Source organism: Anguilla rostrata, chromosome 2 (genome assembly GCF_018555375.3).
Source record: "Anguilla rostrata isolate EN2019 chromosome 2, ASM1855537v3, whole genome shotgun sequence".
In the NCBI taxonomy this organism is placed as follows: domain Eukaryota; kingdom Metazoa; phylum Chordata; class Actinopteri; order Anguilliformes; family Anguillidae; genus Anguilla; species Anguilla rostrata.
The window spans coordinates 12,569,867-12,593,830 of NC_057934.1; the positions used below are offsets into that span (position 1 = coordinate 12,569,867).

Sequence of the window (23,964 nt, forward strand, 5' to 3'; positions counted from 1 at the left end):
TTTTTTTCTCCATTTGTCATATTTTAACAATTTCATTCCTAAATGAGCCTACATTCACTCTAGGCTTCTGTAGCTACGGGTTTATGATATACATCAATCGTTGTGTACACACACACACTTTAAGTACGTGCAAATGAACTGTTTGTGTATGCTGATGAGTCTGCGAAGTCCTTCAGAATTTGAGATAGTCGAGCGCTTCCAGGTGGCGTGCATCCTTTTCCATTTGAGGAGCATACAGCACACCTGTTGAAGTTTGTTTTTATGCCAGACAGGGAAGACTCCTCTATGGAGTTCATCTATGCCCCCAGGCTGACTCGAAAGGTTTGTTGCCTCGTGGTCCACTACCATTGCAATAGGAGTCGGGCTACCAAAAACGGCTTGGTTCAAATAGTCAATGAAACGTAACTCCTCAATCGTAATTTCCTCAATCTACACTTGCGTAACATATGCCACTTTTATTTTTTATTTTTTTACTGATGAAGTTAAACAAAGTGTTAATGTAACAAAATACCAATAAAAGGCTTTCTTTTTGCTATATCATGAATATATGACCAAGAAAATGCACTTTTTCTATGAGCCCTTTTTGGAAATTAAAAAAAGGAAATTAAAGCAAAAAATGTTAACCTCTTGTGACAAAAAATGTATGCACATCCTTAATATATGGCAATCTCGTAAGATTTTGATCAGGGCATTAAGCATCTTGCCTTTAAAACAAGATGCATAAAAATGCTGCGCGTAAGCAATATCAATATTTAGTTCAATTACATACATTGAAATTTCCTTACATCCAAGATGTCACGTCCAGATAAAGCAAGTGTGATCCGATTGTTCATTGCAAATTCTAAAAAGAAAGCAATATTCATAGTTTGGTGGTGTTCAACAATATTTAATTTACTTTTCCTTAAGCTTGTACACTGAAGTGATGAATGAAATGTATACTTTTGAATCATTTGAGTGCTCATTTCACCTCAATCATATTAATCAGAGAGTGAACTCACTTCATTGTAGCACACAGACAAACATGTAAACTTAAATTGGAAAAATTAAACAAAATTTTGGAAATGCCTCCACAATATAGGGATAATAATGGGCAAGTGCCACAGAAACAACTGTCAGTTGAAATCCTGAGCAACATCATAATAAGACTAGCTATTTCACATTGGAATGTTGAATGCTTAATTTATGAAAGAAAAAAAAAAGAAATATTTTCCAAAAACTTTATGAATAGCAATAAAACTGAAATACATTTATAAAGGCTAATGACTTTTTTTAGATTCAGGAGACACAGTCACGAGCACCCCCTCCTTTATTTGTAGCAACAGAAACATGATTCCTGTTGCATTGCATTTTCTTTTAACAAAATGTGCTTTATGTACAATGTAATGCTCAATTACATCATCTATTGAAGAAAACAATGCCAAACTTAAATAATATTCAGTGCAAAACGCCTATTAAAGTAGTACAGACCAAAACTCATAATCCAATTATAAAATGTTTACCAAGTCTTCATCCTGTAAGCAATTATGCTTATAAGAGGCTGCAAATTTAGCAATTATTGCTCTTTAGGAACATCTTAGCATGGAATTCTAAAGCATCTTAACCAAAAAGCTGACATTTCACCCTGAGGAGAAAAAAAAAATCTGAGTAGTGTTTTGGATGCAAGTAATTGTTCTGTAAATCACTTCAAACACAAATTCCACTTCTTAAAATACACATCTTTCTTCGTAAAGATAAAACCATGTGTGTAAAAGTCATAGTATAAATTAACTCCAGGCCTAACCCTTTTCCCCTTTTAAAATAACTTCAACGAAATCATGCAAGGTTTTTACAGTAAATAAAAGTTATTAGACTCAAATCAGATTTAGCGAGAAGCGTGATACACTGTACTGTTAAATACACCCAAAAGTATTTACAGTTAAAACTCCACCTTATATTGCATTATGGAGTATTTTCCAAAGATCTCTTTGAACATCAGTCTCATTTCGGGACTTCATGGTCCAGTCTCAGTCTTCATAGTAATACATTCCCACTGATCCAGGGCACCATTTTTTTTGTGGTGATACAATCATTGCACATTCACAATTTACAAAACATATTTCTCAGCCATTAAAAATACATAAAAAAATTTACTGCTTATTCGTTTTTCGGTACATGGTAAACCGTTCTTCATTTTTCTTATTTACAATGATATATCCAGTCTCGTATAAATTGAAAGCGACGTTGTTGAAATGCTGGAGATGAGGAGGTGCGGATATTAGTGATGTGGCAGAAACTAGGAGTGCTGTGACATTCCGTTCACTAAACTTCTCAGCTGCTTGACGACCGTTTCGATCAGCTTCTGCTTGTCACGGTCATTTTTTCTGAACTGGGAGAATATGTTGTTCTTTTTACTGGTGTCCTTCATTCTGTGGGAGAGGGAAACGAGTGATTCAAGCACCAAGCTGGCAATTCTGTCAAAGAGTGTATCTCATCATTCTGACTAGAAAGTGAAGGTGCATGAACTGCATGCAACAACAAATCTTCAGTTGATGACTTGCAAGGCATGTAGCCTCAAAACAAGAGCATGCATGACAAAAGTCAGCAGTCCTTTACTGAAGTGATGGCATCTTATCTTGTGATCAATGATACACTTCAAAATTCAATACAAATCCAAAAGGCTGTTTGGATGGGAAGATATATATTTTTACTGAACTATTTACATTGAAGTAATGGTGGTAAACATGTAACTATGTTTCAGTATTTAAGCATTGCATATTTGGTTTTCATATTAATTTAAATATTTGGAAATTGATGAGTCAATCTCCCAACAGGTTACAAAAGTTAATACCTCACAAAAGCAGTCAGTCAGTGTTGCAGAAAGTATAGTGTCATCTATAAACAACGTCCTGTTTTCTCACCAACTGTTGGCAAATGTGTATGGAGCAAGCAGACGTTCACTGCTTTACTCACTCGATGAGTGATGAACATGAAAGCCAACCACAGAAGACAGCACAATGACCTGGTGCAATTTAGCTATACACGCATTCAAAACAAACTTAAGATTCAAATACATACCCCCTATAGACTCTGCAAAGCATGTGTAAACAGACAAAAGAGGGGTGGAGGATTGGCAAATTAGTACACCATAAAAGTCCGGCAGGCACGGGGCGGATATATAGTTTTTGTCAGCGTTAAACAGGGCAATGTTATGGGGACACTCACTTCTCCAGAAGTGCCAGAGCGGTGGATGGATTGACCCGCAGGTATTTGGAGGTGGGCTGTCCATAGTCTGCCAGGTAGGTGGACCAGTCCCACACCATAAACAAGTCCAGGAGCTGTGGCACATGCGGGAAAGAGAGTCAGTCAGTTTGCTAATAGCTTACATTGTAATGTCTATGTAAATGATTTATTGAGGATATCAACACTAAAAACAGTCAAACGATCAGTTTATTTTCTTTAGCGTAAGCAGAACAAGGCTCACACAGTGCCCTTCTCAGGTTCCTATGTATGTTTTTTTACAACTCAAAAAATCCTATTTAACAGGCTAGTGATTGCATTGTTTTTCCTTCTCTTCAACTCCACAACTTCAGTTATCAACTGAAGGATTGTTACAATTTGAAAATCCATTTATTGTTTGAAGTAAATGACATGTAATTTATTAAGTTTTCTTCAAGATAATTCAAACTTTCAACACTGCGTACAATAAGTTTCTAAACATATTAAGCCATTAACTCTTCCTTATTTGGCTCCAGTTCCGGGCAATGGTGTGCAACTACCCTGCTCCGCACCCACAAATTTAATATAGCCAGTTTAGGACAAGCTGTCAGGGGCACTCATGCCTCTTCAGCCTGTTTGAACAGACAAATTCTGTTTTCTCAGAGTCAGCAGGCGTAATTAACAGAGGTGAGGAGGTCATTATTAAAACACATAGGGGCTGATCCAGTGAAGAGTGAAGAGACAAAATCCCCACCTGACCCCTGGATAACCCAGGCAGGAGATTAGCCCAAACCCAACAGCAGCCAGAAGTCGCACTACTGTGCCGAGAGGCTTCCCTGGCTCCGTGCTCGGAGGCCCCTCCCCCGACACCCCCACCCCTCTGGCCCCGGCCGCCTTCTCAGTTTTTTATTCTGGGCCGAGGATCGTTGTATACACGCCGCGAAGTGATAAGCAAGTCAAACAGCTCTCCTCCGTTCTTGTAAACCGTTAGAAATTGATGGGTCGTCATGAGTTTTTAGAAAGGGTGGGTTTCCAGCTAATGTGCATGTCACACCTGTTACTCGCTCCTGATAGGACAGCTCTTTATCAGCAGTCCCTGCTGAGTGAAGCCCCCCCCCCCTTTATCTGAGCTATCATTAATATGGAGGGGGGGGGGTGGTTGAAGCTCTCCAGATGCAAGGTACTTGCATATTGGCTGCCATGTCCAGCTTAGGGCAGGGAGAAATGGGAGTGGTTAATGGTACTCAGATCATACCATGGAATTTTATGGACCCAACATGTTTAACCAAAATTATCATCAATCCCTGGGAATTCATTTATGGCTGCTGAGATTGTTGTGCTGTGTTTTCATGCCAGAATGGCATAGAATATCAGGAGGGCAGGTCTGTGGGTGGGACTGCAAAGGACACTAATGGATTCCTAACCCATTAAGGTAGAGCCTGGTAGTCAACAGGACAGAAACTGCAGGGCAAAAAAAGTTGCAACTATGGACGAGCAGTGGAGAAGGCACCAGTGACAACACTTGAATGTGACTTTTTTTATGTGAAAAATCACCCATTGATATGGAAGGCACGGAAACAGGCTTGTATCCTTATTCAGTATACAATAACAAGCTTACTTCTACTTTTCCAGAAAATACTCCATCTGACTCAACATTACAATGCTTTGTTGAATTCTAGGCAAACACATAAGTGCTATTACCAATGTCATCACCAGCGAAATGGGAGTCCTACTACTGCTCCCGTGGTGTCTGTCCACTATAGGCACTGCTTCACAGCTGGATTAAGCTGAACACACAGAATGGATTGCTCTGGAATATTCAGCAGGTAAACACTTATCGGCTTCACCGGGAGTTATTTGGCTTGAGACTAATCCTCTCTAAATTGCTTTCTCCCACAGGGCAGCATACCTGCCTGAAAACACGGGCCTCGTCTTACAGAAGCCAAGCAAGCCCGCCGTGCCCCGCAGTGAGTCCGAATGCTGCCTCTCATTCCCCAGGTCTCCTGTTCACCGCCACGCTTTCAAGTCACAAGACTTTGTCTCCAGTTGGCTACTGGCTGGAGTGTCAGGCCTGCCTTGTTCAGGTAAATTTAAAACACCTGGTGACAACTGGGTGCTTAAGCAAGATAATTATTCGCAAGACTACAGGACTGTGGTTTGGTGTTTATAATGTACACTTATGTAACATAAACCACCTACTGAATGCTGATTGGGCAGGTGTAACACCTAGTAGCTTTTAAGTGGACAATGTGCATCTGCTAGGTGCCTGTCCTCAGCATTGACATGGCTGGTGAGGGTACTCTGATGGAGGCAGTGACTTAACAGGCTTTTGACCAGGATATGTACCGTCCTGCAGGTTTTCATTTCAACACCAATTTGGCACACCTGACTCTACTAATTGGCAGCTCAACAAGATCTCTAGCTGTTGAATGAGGTGTTTGGGTTGGAGTGAAAACCTACATGACAATAACCAGGAACAGGGTTGGGCAGCCCAGCTTTTGATAATGATGGGGAAACTACTGCAAATCAAATCATTTGTTAAAAGCCAAAGGAGATGCAATCAATAACACTGGCCTAGTACATGCACATACTGTAAAGAAAAATGCATTCTCAACTGGGTTAATAGGGCAGTGTCATTTTGACTAATACATTTTGCAGAAAGAGAGACTATAATTAATTTTGACAGAAGCCATAGTTTTTAAAAAATCAGTGGATGATAAGTCAGTGCTGAATTGTGGTGGAACTTAAACCCCACCGAAATAGTCTTCAGAGATGAATCTACAACCCTAAAGAGACTGCAGAATTGTGCTTGAGAGAAAGGATGTCTGCCAAATAGTTTGGAAGAACGTTTCTTTGCTTCATATAGCTTACAGATGGCTCATGATGATATATGCCATGTCTTCAACCTTTGCTTTGATCTGAACACAGCTCCTTGCACCAGAAATATGAGTGGTTCAAATTCCAATCACATACATTTGGGACCTTCTGTAAACCCTCTCTATGTGTGTCTGCAGCTATTCAGGCATAAATTGTGAATTTGTTAATATAATGATTTGAAATATTCAGTTTCTTAGAAAACCTAATCTAGAAAGGTAAGACCCAAGGAACACTTTGACACTGAAGTACCAAACTTAGTAACCACAAGCACATACTTTGGTGTGTGCTAGTAAATATATCCCCTAGATCTCATTTTCAAATACTTACTGACCTCTACTACGTGACTTTTCACATTTATGCATATTGGCAAAAATATTTACCTCATCATACCCTTGAACGGAATATTTTCTTATCAATATAACTGGATAAAAGTAAATACAATGAAACTTTTTTTTAAGAACACCATCTGTGGAAAGCGAACAGAAATCATTCAGCGAGCTTTCAGTAACCCTTGTTGACCTGTGGAGTCAAGGCTGCTGGGACACAGTGTAGGTTACTCTACACCCTTTGTAGTCAAGGAGTCTCCCTTTCTCAGTCAACATCATCATGGTGCTGACTGAAGAGACACAGGCAAAGAAAAGAGAAAGTTGGTCTTATTCCAAAACATTCACCTAGAGAGACTGAGAAGTCAAGATCTGAATGAAAAGTACACCTATAACTGGTTTACCAGACAGCATTTCGCTTAAGCTATGAAGTAGCAGAAATCAAGAATGACAACATGTCTTAAACAGTCAAACATATTAAAACGGGTACAGGCATACCAATGCCGCAAAATAACCAAAACGAAGTAACGTGAAAATATCAATACGTAAAGTCTGCAGGCTATCAAACAAAACGGGTCAAAGGGGCAGCTGGAAGGAGCTGTAAACTTGCGGTGGACAGACGCATTATCCAGAGATAAAACAGCGTAGGGAAGGCCCCACCAACGCTGGGTGACAGCAGGTAAATGCAGGGGAGGGCAGGAGAGGGCAGCCATTGTGGAGAAAACTGGCTTCCATTAGCCATCGTGTGATTGGCAGAGATCGTGATCTTTCAATCCTGGGTCAGCTCCTTTTAAAAAAAAGAAGAAGTAGAAGGGGGTGGGGGGACGGAGGATGGGGGGGCAGTTTCCATTGATCCATCTGTGAGCCGCGGGTCTCTCATCGGGTCCCGCGTCCCCCGGGTGCCTGCTTTGATTCTACAGGCTTTCCCTTGTTTGAGCCTCGACCTGTCATCAGCTATTCCAGCGAGCAGGGTGACCGGAGCGGGTCTGACCCCCCCGCCCCCCCGGGGCAGCGTCGGGGTGAGGAGGGAGCGCCTGACCGTTGGACCCGCTCCCTTATCTCTGACAGGCACCCGCGTCCCGAGCGGGATCGAATTTGTGCAGGCGGCGTGGCGCCACGACCCCTGCAAGTGCGCTCCGGGACAAAGGCCCCGCGTCCCCATAAGCACGTCAGAAAGAGACCTGCCATTCACTCCTTTACCAACGCCAAATGAATGGATCTATAGAGAAAGGATCCTCCAGACATTTACTGAAACTTTCTGGAGACAAGATCGCCATTTGACCACCATGTGATTTGGCGTGCTCACTTAATCCCCGTTTCTGAGGAGTTCTGACCGCAAGTTCACGGTTTTTTAAATCACGTGCTGAATCTGATTTGTCATGTAACCTGAAGATTTCGCGAATGTAGAATTCACAACATGTTTATGTTGTTTTATCCAGAAGTATGTATATAAATCCTACATAATTTACCGCAACACACCAAGCAGAGTGTAATTTGAAGTTTGAGGCTAAATAAATGAACTACTTTATGTGACAGTGATTGCATTCATTTAGATCAAAATGTTTCTGTAGGTAAGCATAGCCTGCACTTGCACTCACAGGGTCAAAACACAGGTACTAAACCTTCAGATCATATCCATGTACGTGCTCTCAACCTGACCCCGCATTCCAGTGTTCTTCAGCAAAACAGCATTATTAAATAACTGAGATAAGTTATGAGTCTTAAATAATTAAGACTGACACAGTGCTGTTTTTTTTTAAAAGATGACACAAAGCAATGGAATGAGATCATGATCGCATAACTAGTTTACCCTTTAAACGGGGCCTGGAACTGCAGCTCTGGCGACTTTAAATGTCAGAAAAGTATGCATTTATCCAGACAGGTGTTTCCCCCCATGGAGGAAGCGCGGATGAAAGCAGTCTGGGTTACCTTATGAAGGTGGGGCCAGGCATGTGTGTCAATTCATGGCATTAATGTCACGCATTGCTACATATATACAAGTATATCAAGTGTCTTGGATTGCACGCATCGCTGAACACACAATACGAGCGCATCTTGCCTGGGGAGGAAACAAAATGCCTCCAGCAGACTAAGGCCTGGGTTTAAACTTAAATCATGAGGTCGGTGAGCAGACTCATTTAACATATAGTTTTAGCCGAACGTGTTGGAAATGAGTGTAAACGCATTACTCTTAGGAGCTAAACACAGAGTACATCACGTGAAAGCATATAGTATTCAGGATTAATGGTGATCCAAGAATAGATGTTATTATTTTACCCTTTATGACTCATGCTATTTATTTAGAGTACCTAACACATGGTGAAATGGATCAAAATGTTGTCTCCACAATAAAATTTTGATCTGTGGACATTAATTGTATGAGGTATATACACTTATATATATATATTGTTTATAGGTGTATTTATTTATTTGTTTTTCAACCTCCATTTTCCCTCCCCTAGACAGGTAAACCTAATTATAATGAGTGATATCATTTTACCAGCAAAAATGTAATGGGTATTCTATTGTGCGACTAATGAAAGCCGCCTTTTTACTGAAGATTGAACTTTATGGGAAGGTCCCGCCATCTCACACAATGGTATGAGGAGAAGCCAAATGTTTATTGGTTCAAGTGTCAGCAATTAGAAGACTCGGAGGTATGCGTTTGGCATGCGATTGTGGAACCTCCCATCTGCGGCCTCTACCTGCGAAAACAACCACCTGGGGCAGTGATTAAGGGGTCAAACTGGCTTCACTACAAAAAAGGGAGCGACCGCACAGGTAAGAAGAGTGAACAATGGCATGATGCACCCCACTACCGCAGATTATTTTCCTTCTCCAAAGGGATCGCCAGCCCATAATCCATTAACCCCACCCCCCCGCCCCACGGTGACAAAGCCCAAAGGAGCACAGAGGTCTGTGGCCCCCCCGTGCTCTGCATTGTGGAATCCCCCCCCCCCCAGTCTTTGTGTTTGGGAGAGGTGAGGGGCTTACTTGTCTGAGGTCAATGAACGCCAGCTGCAGTGTGTCTCCCTGGAATCCTGGCACAGGCTCTGAGCTGGCAAACACTGCAGGTAGAGAACACACACACACACACACACACACACACAGTCAGTACAAGCCTGAAATGTCTCTGCCACAGCAGAACACTGCAGGTAGGGAACACACACACACACACAGTCGGTACAAGCCTGAAACACCTCTGCTCCAGCAGCACTCTACAGGCACGACCCCTGACCACAAGCCATGGCATATCAGTCTTATGTGTGTGCACCACAGTCCATTTGGCCTCATCAGAGAGCGGTTGTTCACTTCACCACTGCATGTACCAGTTTTCATTGTAAAGCTTTCTGCTGTAATTACTTACTGGTGTAAATACTCCATAAAATGAAAATTCATGATACAAAGTTTGCGCAAAGATCCTGATCTGAGACGGCTAGACCCTACCATTTATTCACCATTGGGTGAGCTGTCCATTTCTTGGGGGACTATAAATTGCACACTTGTGTTTCAGGGCTATAAACATTATGTTACCCATGTGTTTTTGTTTCAGTAGCTGTTCAATGAAAACCTCACATCCAGCCAGAGTGATTAGAGATGGACTGTGGGATGGAACAGGGGCGGGACGGAGCAGGGCTGGTGTGGGCCATGGAGGGGTTGGAAGGGTAGCAATGAGGCTCCCACCATTGCCCCAGTGGAATGTCTGTTCTTGTCTTTTAACAGCTTTTCCACACTGGAACCCTGCTCCCTTCAACAAATATGCAAGCTTAAAACGGGGTGAGCCAATTAACATACCTTTTGCTGTAAACACTGAAAAACACTACGCATGAGCGAGATACATTTCTGCATAGGTAATACTTATCGTACGGGTACCAGAGTTCAGGGGGATACCATCAGGTCTTACACCTTGGTCTAAACTGAAGAATATCATAAGCACCTTAAACATGTTTGTGTTTACACTGTTCTGCAAATTCTTTTTTCCTGCAATTCTATACTGCATTACTTCAATTCTAGTCATGGCAGAACTGCAGTAATAGTGTGTATGGATTTGAGAGAGCACCGGTTTAGTTGGGATAATTTTGCAAGTTTGCCAACTGAAATTTCTCTTTTCTCCCCTCTTGCATTACACTCCTGCTAAATGAATGAATTAGTAAAATAAATGTAGTTTTCTTTCCTAGCTCCACAGTCCAAAAACATTATTTAACAATTCTGATGAAAAGTTCTGTCGAAGAGATTCATCTTTGCTAACAGTCACTCCGTTTGCCATGTCTGATTTTCAGGGTGGCTCTTGTGGCTTTCTCACCAGGATAGATGGGGGAGCTTTTCCCCCCATGGTCCCAGGACAGCAGACTGAGGGCTGAACTCTGCTTTACCCTGTGACACCTGCCCGGAGGCCCTCCTGGGACAGCCAGGTATCAGAGCCTGACCCATAAAGGCCCCCACCCTCGGCCCCGGTGCAGCCATGCCGAACACTCCTCTCAATGGAGCAGAAACGCCCACCGTCATGGAGGAGGAAGCAGCCCCTTTGTGTTCTTTTCTTCCGAAAATCTTTAAATGCCTCACACATGGGATGCAAATTTGTTTTCTAAACCACGGCCCATTTGTTTCACTTAAGTGTCAACATCCTGTTCGGAGCTAGAGGCCAGGTCATTACTTCTGCTGAGCGATACGTCAGGGACTGAGATGTGTGCCTGTGTGTGTGTGTGTGTGTGTGTGTGTGTCTGTGTGTGTGTACGAGAGAGACCACAGAGAGTGAGGCCAGCGTTCCAGCCACCCCTATGAGCTGGATCACAGGCGAATCACATTCGATGACAAATAGTTACACCACCCACTGCAACGTCATTAAAGATCTCAGACCAAATGTACCAAGGTGCAGTCATGGAATATAAATCCTTCAAGTCTTTACAATTTATGTGTGTCCCTAGGTTACGGAAGTATTTTACTCCTCTTGTAAATATGGTTCCTGATATATTAGAGTTTAAGTCTTAGAGGACAGAGACCTCCAGCATGGACCTCACTAGCAGGGAATCAGCCATTACAAGGACTGAAATGTTACAGCAGACAGCTTTCATAATGTGTGTGTTATTTTCATACAGATGGTTGATACGCTAAACAGGCAGTGTTACTGTGGGTCACGCAGAAGATCCTGCTTTGAAGGTGAGTGGGAACTCTTCCAACTTCACGACACAGGCAAAGCCCTGTGCCAATCTTTCATTTACAGCAGGAGCCTACCTGGCACCTCTGAGCTATTTGCACTCCACCCAGCACACAGCACCCAGCCCCGCCCGAAACGCGAACCATTAATCCCGGGGTGTTGCCGAGGAAACCCGCGGGGGCAGCGGGCGGCGTGCGTAAATCACAGGCCAAACGGGGCAGGGCCCGGGGCGTGTCTGACAGGTGTGAGGACTGAGGCCTCCTGTGGCAGAGCCAGCTGGGGCTCAGGGGTTCCCGACACGCTCACCAACCCCCCCCCCCCAAACCGCCGCCCATGAATCACCTCAGCCGCCGCGCTGTCACTGTCGCGCGGCTCTTACGCATATTGGTTTACAGGATCCAGGAAGCCAAAATAGCCCCAAGCTCAAAAGTATCCATTTAAAACGCACTTATCGCCGAAAGGCTTTGAATGGTGGTTTATTGGTCTACTGTAACTGGAAGCATGGTAATTTCTCTATTAGGCCAGGGCTAGGGGAACCCTCTACTGACTGCTGCACCCTGCATGCACTCAAAGCAGACTGGCTGCCGTCTATTAGTCATGGTTGTACCTGCTCTTCTCCTTCTGAGAAAGCGCGCAGCAAAGCTTGGATGGTATGTGTGTGGAAGAACCCTCTAAAGCACCTGACTAAACACTGTTTATTAATGTCACAGTTGGCAAGTCATAGTTGTGTCTAGAGAAAAGGCTTAGGATAACTGACATCACAGTTCCAGGGAATTGAAACCACTGAAAGTCAGTACTGACTCCGAAGACGGTGTCATCTCTTAGATCGACTGTCCAAAGTGAAAACCTATAATTACGTAGTCTGGGGGAAGCCAGCGAACAGCAAATCTGATGTACGTGACTGCAGCAGGCTGTGTTATAGTGACTCAGTGGGGTCTGTAGGGGTGTAATTTTGTTGTTTCCTCACTTTTATGTGATCCCAGGCTGATAAAGCACAATGTGCTCTGCTGGTACAGGTGAATCATTTCCTGGTCACAGTTTAGTTTAACTACACAGACAGTTTATTTATTGTAAGACAGAATGAGAATTTATAACCACTGATGTTACACACACACAATGTGTGTGTATGTACCGAATGTAAAAGCCACAATAAACTCCTTTGTCATCGATCCCCAAATAATTTACCTGGATTATATGCGTCTCCCTTTCGAAGCTGCCCCTCTATGCATGAACGGCACACAGAGCTGGGTCTCTAACTCCTCATTACAGGAGAGGAGAGGGGATTGACTTTACAGTAAGTGTGATTTCCAGCTATCCTGCTGCTCCTCGGCTGAGCATTCTGCAGCAGAGGCGAACTCTCGACAGCCCTAATTAACCAGGCCTGACCCCCCCCCCACCCCCCCCGTCACCTCCCCGCCCCTCATCTGACACCATCAGGCTTAGCGGGCCCACTTACATTCACACTGTATGACGTCCAGGTTGAACTGCTGGATGGCACCCATGCTGATCTGCTTGAGCTCGCTGTCGAGCAGCATCTGCATCAGGGAGGTGGACAGGTGCTTGCAGGCCGACATGCAGGCCGTCTGGGCCACTTTGCCCTGGAGGGAGAGAGACACACGGACAGGACAGAGCCTGTGAAACCCGCACATGCTCAGTGCAGGTCAGTGCACAAGGGAGCACAGACAAGGGCTCCCACTACTGTACTGTACCTGTGCTGCAGGCTACTCAAATGTATACACATATAACTACATCCAAACTGCACAGCGATAGGAGAACATGAGCAGGCAGACACCAGGCCGACGGCTCTGAAGATACTGGCTTGAAATGAACAGGGTTGTGTGACTGTGTAAGGGGGGGGGGGGACAACCAGCAGAACACAGACGTGCACTAGCTGTTACGTCTACGTGCATGCTGATGAAGAGCAAGGAACACATGATGATACGTGCATTTCTTAGACAACAGAGGTCCACTTTGTCCAAGCCATATATATGTCATGGTTTTATTAAGCAGTACCACATACATTTGGGCACATGAATAATTCCATGAGGCGGACGCTGCTCAAATATCAAAAAAAAAGAAAAGAAAACAGTAGTACAGTACTTTTGACAACCCTGGTAATTTCTTGAGCATCAGTAACTTCGTCATTCGGATATTTCTGTTTTGCTGGTTCACTGATGAAATTCAGTAATGGCGGTTTGAAACAAAAATGTGTTGCTTAAAATAATGTGTAAAATTTTAAGTTACCAAATCAATGTCAGTGCAGAATTAAATTTCAGATCATTTAAAAATTTGTAAAATGACCAGGCATTTCTGGAGCCCTAAAAGCAATTCAATTGGTGTGTGGAAAATTAGGAATAAATCAGGGGAGAGGAATTCTTTAGCGGTTCATTTTAACTGCAGGTGCTGGAGTAGTTAGAGTGAAGACCACACCTTAACAGTGTACAATCAGTGCGGTAACGCCTGTGGTAGGATGGAGCTGCACACCACAGAGGAGCCCTCCGCCCACGCCAGAGGGCGAGTAAGCCAGGTAAAGGCCTCGCAATGAGAGGTGTGGTGCAAACCCCAAAACGGGACGGAAACAGGTCCACTGATGAAAAGAAGCAGCACAAAAAACACTGCAGAATCGGCATGCTGAAAGTCACGTTAAAAAAGGGCTGATCAGGTTTATTTAAACTGCAATGTGTGATGGACCAAGAGTATTTAACGGAAAAGGTCCCTTTTTTATTTAACCAAGCAGGTGCGTGTTTTTATCTTGTCACTCCATCAGATCACCTGCTTGGAAAACCTCCCGGTGAGCAGTCAGGGGATTCTCTAAGACTGGGCCACATCTGTACCTGGGGAGGCACAGGACAGCAGCCACCCCGTTTCCAGGGACCTGAGTGAGTATGCGCATGCACTGAGGAGAGCAGCTGCCCTCACTGGCTCAGCAATGGAGGTGGAGGATGGGCACAACACCGGTGGCTGCGCAGCCAACTACGGCAAAAGAGATTTCGCCACGGCAATCCGCACGGCTCGAAAGTGCAGTGAACTCACGCAGACACACTCATCTCACCCATGCAGAAGTCTACAGGCTCATTGTAAAAAGTGGGGCGTTCCCCCCCCTCCCATTTCAGAATGACCCCGAAATGGAAAAGGTCTGTGCACGTCCTGGCAGTCAGGACGCTTCTACCTGAGGGCGATAAGGCAGCACTAATTCAAGGCGAACGAAATGAGTGCGCCAAAATGCCCGCGTTCCTGGGTTCATTTCGCGGGTAAAGAAAAAGGGAACGTTCAGCGACTGAGGTTCAGTTCTGAGCTCTTTTCAAGGAAATGTATGTCAGAAAGAAAAAAGGGAACTACACACATTCTCAATTACAAATTATAGGGCAAGAACTACTGAAAAATTTGCTACCCTTTGGACGAACTCACAGCCATCATCATACATAAGAATGTTAATGCTGCTCGGCTAACAGGAAATTTGTGCAGGAGTTCCTCTGCAGACTCCCAAGCCACAAGGCGGCAGATGTAACTCTCATCACAGACTACTATAAGAATATAACTGTTGTGTAGAAGAATACAAAGGTCTTATGCTCCAAAAAATGCTCTAACTCACACGATTAAACACTTTCATAGGCTATCACAGGCTTTTTAACTCAACTAAAATTTCAGCAACCTCTACGCAAATTCCCCACAGGGTCACATATAGGCACCTTTTCATTGAACTCTCGCCTCCAGTCTGGAGTTTAAAAAAATATGAAAAGGAAAAAGTACTCAGCTGTCTGAAGTGCCAGAAACCGACAGCCAAGGAGCTTTCATCATTCAGCAGAATGTCAGTCAACATGATTTATGGGCCGCGTTCAGCAAAGTAAAAGTGTACTGTATGGGAAATAGAACTACCCTCTGCTAATTACGTGCGTACTGGTCCACTTAAGGGCGTCCCTTAATGGCGTCCGATGGGCTGAGGAACGCAGTGCTGTTACCTCCCTGGTGATGGTCCTCTACATCCTCTCCGTCTCGCCACGCCAATCACGAGCCAGCATGGGGCGCCGGCGGCCGGGGTCGGCCCCCCCAGCCCCGTTCCGTAACGCGGGCCGTCCCACCCGGCCGTCCCGACAGACGCCTTTTCAAGCTCGCCCGCGGAAAAACAGTCCGCCCTTACCCACCGCCACCCCGCTGCCAGCTGGGATTTTCACACCGCGCCTGCCAATCACAGCAACAATGAACAACGGGAATTCTCTCCGGTAACCCCGGGGGCGGAGGGACACGTCTCCCCCCCCCCAGAAACCCTACCGCACCGCTACGACAATGGCCTTATCCATGCCGCCTCTCCACCACCATGTGCCTCCTTCTTCAGGGCAAAGTTACACCGCAGAATGTGCCGGAGCTTTTGCACTAAGCACGGGGGGGCAGCGGGGGTGGTGAGGTTAATCGTATTCTTAATCTTACCCATATTCTGCCAAACAGTCCTTACCCTCCTCCAATAAGTACACGTCGCTGGTTTTTTGTTCTTGTCAGTTTCAATGTGCTAAACACCCACTGTGAGTCATTTCACAACATACAACCTTTTCAAGCCATTCTAAGGAGAAACAAAGCAAATGATGCAGTTTAGATGTTTCTCCTCGAGCCATCTGACTTTTTCAATTAAACGTGGAAGAAGCAACAAGCCTGGAGGCGAGTCCACAGTACTGACACGAGCATGCGGTTCCCTCCCTGGGGCGGGGAGGTTACTTACCGACATCGCAGCATGATCATTGTTGTTATTCTGAGCAGAACCCAAAGAATCAAAATATGAACAGGGAAAGAAAGTATGGCAATAATAAATGGACAGAAAGGAAGTTTTAGAAGCAAGCATGTTTTGGCAGAAGTAGAATTCAAATGAATAAAACATATTAGGTAAGAACTGAATAAGGCATTCATAAACAGCTTCACAACTGAATGTGGAAAAATACCTGGACATAAATTAAAGGTGCCTGAAGGCATAGGCAAGCTGAGGAAAAGAAAGCGATGCTCTCCAAGTTCAAATTCTCTGGAGGCTAGAGACAGTGAAGCGCGCTAAATTTACGAAGGTCTGATTCCAGATTTATACGGAGAATTCAATCTGTCAGGACTAGTAGTGCGGTGTGAGGCCAACAATAGTATGGAGGTTTCCTAATAAAATCATGTGTACACGTGTTCGGAGTTGAAACAGGCTCCAATCAACACGGCTTTTATGGCAACACCCAAATTATTAGCATTTTTATTGCACAAAACAAAATAATAACTTGGACTTAGTTGATGCTTGTCATCTTAACTGTTGGGAGCAGCACAAGGGTTTCCACAGAATGTTCCTCCTTTTCAAAGAATATTAAAATGTCCAATTTTCTGTCTGAACTGAAGGGCAGTTTTTCCCCCACCTGATTAACCCCACAGGTGTGGACACGCTTGCTCAATGTTTTTGTTTTTTCAGAATTGTTTTCGTGCTGTTGAAAATCGCTCATTGACTACATATTTCCCATTCCCCTCTACATGGTTAAACATGGCCCTCCAGGTACAGTACCTTCAGAAGCTTCACACAACAAAGCTTATCTCACAGTTTGGCTGTGTTGAAAACACATTTAAATGGGATTCCTCCCCCTATTCCTATGTAATTACTATGTAATTCTCTATATGAAATAGTTGTCAAAGTGAGATAAAGCATTTTAATGGCTTCAGAAATAAACCCCTGAAAATGACCCTTTAGAACGTTTGCCAGAAGCCATGCGACAGGCCTCGAGACCTTTCGGAAGAAGATTTCGAGACCAAAGTTGAGCTCTTTGGCCTGAAAGCAAAGCGCTACGTGTGGTGAGAACCAAACACAGCCCATCGCCCAGGTAACACCATCCCTTTCATAAAAAAAAATTAAGTTTAAGGTATAACAGGGCAAAATGTGAAACATTTCACAGGTGTTGAATACTATCTGAAGGCCCTGTATCTCTGAATGAGATTCTAAGCATCAGGTACACAACCCGGGGAAACCTCCATACTATGGTCTCTTGTGCAACTTCCTGCAACAGCATTAAATGCCACCAACATGGCTGGACTCAATTAAAAAAATAAAAATAAACTCCTAGCACAAATGTAGAGAGGACTGGTGTTCCTCACCTCCCTCCATGCAACATTAGGACACCCAAAACACGGACACACGCACAGGGACGCACGGTCACAGAGGGGGGAGGGGCACATAAATATATAAACGACAGGGTGAAGAGTGAAAACGAGGACACGCCACCATGTCGGACCACGAGGATTCGCTACGAAGAGCGCTGAGCTCACCGGCAGGTGCGTGAAGACCTGGAAGGTGCTGCGGAGGAAGTTGATGAGGTCCATCAGGTACCCGCTGGCTCTGCCGTCGGACTCCGACATGCTCCACTCGTAGTCGGCCAGCTGGATGAACTCGTCGATCTTTTGGTTCAGTTTGGTGTAGATCTCTCCCTCTGCTGCATGCCGGGCGTCCTAAATGTGACAGACACCAAGAAATTCCTCACAACTCAAGACGCAACTTATTAACAATCTGAACCTAATTTTGCAGACAAAAAACATCAGAAACGGAAAATTCTTGTCAAGTACTTGACTGATGTTTTGACCAAAGATATTTTCTGCCGCTGAACATCCATTACTCCTACACCGAAAAAAAGGAAACGCACAACAGGAAACTGATGAAATTACTCACTGCAATCACAACTCCTAAACAATGAACAGTCATGCTAAACTATAGTTTGTGAGTGCAACTTTAACTGTTTAAACATCACAGGCTAGGAGGCAACCCTGAACACACTTAAAATCAATGGCAAGAAAAGTGGAGGGAGGAGCTTAGTGTTACAATTTTCATACCTTAAATGTTGAGAGGCCGTAAAGTCGCGTAGTGTGAATGGTTTCCGGGGAAACGTTGGTAATATTTGTAATGAAGTCTTCCAAATATTTACATGCTTGCTCCAGGTGGGTGGTGTTTATAATGATCTGGACTAGCTGCAAAACAAGGCAATAAACATCAGTGTTCGCCCTTTGTCTGACCCCCTTCCTCCTGATTTTAGACGGACGTTGTGCAACAGCAAATTCTTTCAGGGCTTGACCACAGTTCAGAATAGGGCATTTAACTTTATTTATTTATCTTTTGGTGACAGTTAAGAATGAGGCTGGTAGTCTAACTCAGTCGGCCACAGTAAAGGTTTCCGGAATAGCATGCTCTTTCACAACTGGGTTGTTATCTGGGCTACAGTTCCTCACTTCGCCACTGGGGGCTCTGGCTCATACCGTACCTCTGTCAGTCCTATATGGGGCTTTTTGATCAGATTCTGTAGGCAGCCGCTGAGCGTTCTTGTCAGCAGGAGGTTGGTGGATTTCCGCAGCATGTCGTCTATCTCTGTCGAGCTGAAATTCAGATGACACCAGAAATGATCAGACCCTTCCCACAACCAAATTTTTCATCCAGGACTTGCTCTAGGGAAAATCAGTTATCACTATCATATAGCATGTGTTTGTAAGTGGATCCTGAACAAAGCTTTTGAAATTGAAAAAAATGAAACCCGAGGGCAAGTGTTAGTCTCCAGTTACTTTCATAGATTCATAGATAATTGGTATGCCAAACAACACCTGGATGAATTTCTCTTGTTAGCCTTTAATGACAGTAAGAATAGTGGACTATACTGTGGATGCAAAAGAGATAATACAACCTACTGAAATGTTTATTTTGCAACAGACAGCCTAATCCTAAGAAATCTGCTAACAATAGGTCTTTGAGCGCTATGGGCTATACACATATACGCCAGAGTACTGCAAGTCGGCAAACCAAATAATCTAAAACCCCATTTGAAAGGAGCCCAACAACAAAGGACAGACCCACAGAAACCCAATTGCACACTCATACAGTGCGCCCAAAGAATTGGACAGGCCAACATCGAATGTCTTGTGAGCAGCAGGTTCACAACAATGTTACAGAGGAGCAAAAAATATTTTAAAATGAAACCCAATGGCACCATCAACGGTGCAGATTCTGCCATAAACATCCAGGGATCCAAAATAACACAGCTGAGAAATGCCATCTCAAATTCCAACAATATTTTAACATGTTCTGGAAAGACAATAACTATGAAAACCTCAGGAAAAATTGTCCTGTACTGATCTGTAAATATCACCCACAGGTGCATTCTTCCCTTGAAGAAAGACCAGTAACTGTAGGCTGGAAATAGTTCTGCCTCTTTTAAGTGACAATTTGTTAATGAAATCTGTGATTCCTGTGTGACATTGAAACAGGATCACAAAAGGCCATGATGTAGATGCCTACCCTGCGCTCATTATGACTATGCTCAGGGATGCCTGTATTTGCATAGCGCTGGTGGCTTCGGTTGACTCTGCAGATAAGAGTCGTGTAGCAGGGTTAGCTGATTACTGGGAGGGACGGGGTAGGTAAGTAAACGTTCCGAACAGTGGTCATTACCAAGTGTTTAACTCTACAAAGAAACAATTAGCAACATGTGACTCAAGAGTCATTTGCATTAATTGACTGTGGGCCTGGGACAAGGGGTCATGGTGTTGACACTGATGATTTAACAAGGCCATGACATCACCAAGCATTACCTGCTACCTGAAGTTTTCACCACAAGTTTGGAAGACAAAAATGGACGCAACTGTGACACAACTTATGGCCCCAGAGGACGATTCCCTTATCATAACTGACAAAGGGCAAGGGTGGACAGGGTGAGCAGCCAGGGTTCCCAATGGTAAGCTCAAGCCCTGCTGGACATCAACAGGGGCCTGCTGGGTGCTCGTGGGAACATTTAATGGGCCGCGATGTGGTGTCAAATGAGAGATGCACCCCCCCCGTCCCTTGTTGACGCAGATCCTATCTCTGGACCCGCAGAGGGCCCGAAACACAATGCCCGCTGACGGGGAGCAGGGCCGGTCAACCGGGCCAGCGGCGGCGCTACCAGGCGCGGAGTCGGGAACGGTAAAGCCTCATGGGACGCATGGGAGCCCGTCCGTCCCTGGGAAAGGATTTGGGGTGCCAATAACAAGCACAACACAGACCCCTCACAACGCCGCAGCGAAAAGCCACGGAGCTTAAAGAGAACAAATATTGGCAGAAGGGATGGAAACAGAGGAAAATAAATGCAGGCCCTGCCAGTTAGCGCAGAGGCTCGGGACACAGGGCAGGGCTTTTTGATGGTTCTTCCCACAGCAGGGCTCGGGGCGAGCAAGCTTTTCTCCCTGTCTGAACCTCAGGTGGTTGCTATAGCAAGCAGTACGCGCCTGTGTTCAAGCACCAGAGAAACTGGGCCGGTCTTCTTTGGCCACATGAGTGGACCATCAACCAAAGACTCTGCAACATTCAACTGAATCTAAACTTCAGAGACTTGTTCAGCAGTTCTAAAACTTAAGCTTGAAACAGACTTTTGGCGGTTTGTCTTCTGTCCAAAACTGTCAGTACACTGCACAATATGCCTGAAACAAAGATACAGGTATAACACAATATCTGCAGTCAAAGCAAACAAGCCCCCCCTTTTTTTTGGAAAACAAGAATGGCACATTCCCTGCTAATGTTTTAGGGATCCTACTTGTAACAAGAATAAGCATGCTGGAAAGACCTGACAAATGCTCCTGGTCTCAAAGCGCTGTGCTCACATGTTACTTCTGTCGGAGATTATAAAGATTGCCAGGAAGATGTATTTTGGAAAGATCTATTTAGAGTTGTGAAATACACTCTGCACTCTGAATATTTCCATTACTGGTGCACATAATTGTAGATGTGGCTTAGCATTCTGGAGTAATGTGAACATACAGAACCATGTCCTTACTGAAAGACTCAGATTACAAATGCACAGAGACAAATTCTGGGATGTGAAACGGCAGTTGCATACGGCTTTTTTTATTACCTGCGATGAAGAGACTCCGAGAATTTAAGGCTGGCGTAAATGAACTCTTTCACCTGAATGTAGATTTGAGGCACTGACTGGGACATTGGAAGTTTCTTTGGAAATTGTTGCTGATGAAGGCAAAGCAAAAGAAATTCCATAAATTACAAATACAATTTTTCCCAGTGTCCCACATATTAATTACTCTCCAAATAATTAGCTGAATCTGAATATAAAAGATTCACTCCTTCTCAACAAGTGTAACTTATTGCTGTTAAAAAAAGCCAATCATGGGCTCAAAACATGTCACATTCCAAAACCAGATATGGCCTTTAACAGTCAGAGGACTCTTGGTTCCAAACTGAGGAAACAGCCATCACAACACTGGTTAAGCAACATGCAATTAGTGTGTGGGACAAAGTTTTTGGCCTTACTGCACATTCAACAAACCTTTTCAATCTCTGCATCGTGGAATGGAAATCTACTGATGACAGATTTGTACTCTTCCTCGTTCTCCACAGGGATCGGGCTATAGTTGTCCTGCTCAAATATTTCCCTGCAAACACACACACACACACACAAACAGGTCCATATTTCTGTACATTTTACGCAACAGCGGTGCACCTCAAGTTAACTTGCCGTGCTTACCTTAGCGGAGAGACGTTAACAGCTGCCTTGGGAAGACAGAAACGAACGGTAGGCCGGCAATTTGAACACTAGAGAGTCAAAACAGCGGCGGTGTGCCGCTGCCAAAGGTTGTAATTTGGGGGTGAAAAAAAGCGCAGGACAAAGGCCGGTGCAGAGAGTGCACCGCGAGTTCACCAGGCCTGCCGCGGGCCCTCGTTAAGGGCCGCTGTCTCCGCCTCGTGTTGAGCTGAGCACACCATGGGTGGAAACGAGGGGGGGGGGGGGGGGCTACGTGACTTCAGGGCCCCACATCCAGCCCGGGATGTGGTAAAGTGTATAATGAGTCACACGGATGCTGGGCCTAATAATAAGAGAACCCCCCCTCTCAGAGGCCTCCATAGGAAATGAGGAGGGGGGGGGGACAGTCGGCTTGTCAATTATGATCTCTGTGGATGGTTCCGCACCACTAACCTCCACATCAATAAAAGTGGCTGGGTTTTTTTTGGGGGGCCCACATAACCTTATTAACATAGTCCAATGGACACTAAAACTCTGCTGGTGTCTTTTGCCAATGTAAAAAAACTCTAAATGGGGCTGTCTGGGTCTGTTCCGGGAGCCCACGGTTCTTATGACTAGGTCTGGAGGACGTCTGTCCCTCCCTCCACCCAACTGTGCTCTGGGGGGGGGGGGGATGTGGGGCACGAACTGTGACAGACCAGAGGATGTCTATTCTTATATCATTTTTGGGAGGAAAAAAAAAAGAGGAACAAACCTGAACACTAGGGCCCATTTCTTCAGCAGAGTTTCATTGTACTGGTCCCTTATCTCAAACAGAAGGTCAAAGAGTCTGTTCACTGGAAATCCATAGCCCTGCAGAGAGCACATCACACAAGCAATTAACAATCTTTTTTTTTTAAAGAAGTACCATGGTGATTTTCACACCTTATCGGTTTTATGTGCTATTTGCACAAGAGGCATTGAAGAAACACAATGAGCAAAGTATTAAATATGTCCGTTCTGTATTTTTGGAGAAATATGCGTTTTAAATTCATCGTCCTATTTTCAACCGGTTGAGAAAGTTGTCATTTTGCTACGTCACGAATACAGTAACCACTCCCATTTCCACGCCCCGTAAAGAAATCTGACAGGAAAACACCGTCCTGCTGTTCAGACAATGCAAATATTTGACTAACGTTAGGTTCACTTAAATTAGAGTGGCTTTAGATTATTTCTGGTTAAATTCATTTAGCTAGCTAGCTAACGTTAGCTAGCTAGGAGGTTCGCTTTCATAAGGCAATGTTATCGATAACGTTAGCTTGCTAGTTTGCTTTTATGAGGACGTTATAGTTGTGCTTTTATCTTAACTTGGCTAGCTAGACAGCAAAAATTATAATTGGATATAAGTCAACGTCCTTACCTTAGCTATCTATCGATACTCGATATACTACTAAGCTAGCTAGCTTGTGAAAATTCAGTCTCCCAAAAATAGCGCTTATCATGGGGCTAGCTATGGTAACGGGGCACGGTCTGTCAATCATAGCTAACTGACAGTTCTCATTACCACGCCCAGACGGTTCGGGTGAATTTTTATCGTGGGAAATTTAGGCTTAGAAAAATATGTTTTAAAGTACATTGAAATGACTGAAGAATAAAAAAATTATGCACATTTGTTTTGTTGTTGCCTGAAGACAACTGGGAAGTGTCACATTCAACCACCATGGTACTCCTTTAAAGCTGAAATGTATAGTTTATGAATGAAGTATCAGTACATCCACGCAAGAACATAATATGCAAGACTGCCATTAAAATCATTGGCAACATCAATTTTCTACATCCATCGTCATCATCAACAACAACAGGAGCAATATCAATAATAATATATATTTAGATTGATCAAAGAATGGGAACATGCTACAAAACTGAGCTATCAGTGTGTGAACAG

At 44.2% G+C, this 23,964-nt stretch overlaps 1 protein-coding gene across 4 annotated transcripts in view; it reads right to left on the reverse strand.

Moving 5' to 3' along the window:
• Positions 1–1,288: 1,288 nt before the first annotated feature.
• The window catches only part of exoc6 (exocyst complex component 6), a 54,472-nt gene continuing 31,796 nt past the window's right edge, over positions 1,289–23,964 (reverse strand). For 2 of the 4 annotated variants that reach the window (XM_064320411.1, XM_064320423.1), the window contains exons 13-23: positions 22,795–22,892; positions 21,846–21,951; positions 21,417–21,526; positions 18,804–18,915; positions 18,379–18,513; positions 17,821–18,000; positions 16,262–16,291; positions 13,007–13,148; positions 9,390–9,463; positions 3,202–3,314; positions 1,289–2,405 (exon numbers count right to left, since the gene is read on the reverse strand). In XM_064320411.1, the coding sequence (XP_064176481.1) occupies positions 2,273–2,405; positions 3,202–3,314; positions 9,390–9,463; positions 13,007–13,148; positions 16,262–16,291; positions 17,821–18,000; positions 18,379–18,513; positions 18,804–18,915; positions 21,417–21,526; positions 21,846–21,951; positions 22,795–22,892 (1,233 nt within the window). In that variant the 3' untranslated portion in view covers positions 1,289–2,272. The remainder of the gene's footprint in view (positions 2,406–3,201; positions 3,315–9,389; positions 9,464–13,006; positions 13,149–16,261; positions 16,292–17,820; positions 18,001–18,378; positions 18,514–18,803; positions 18,916–21,416; positions 21,527–21,845; positions 21,952–22,794; positions 22,893–23,964) is intronic. The other 2 variants (XM_064320419.1, XM_064320427.1) reach the window with 1 other exon arrangement.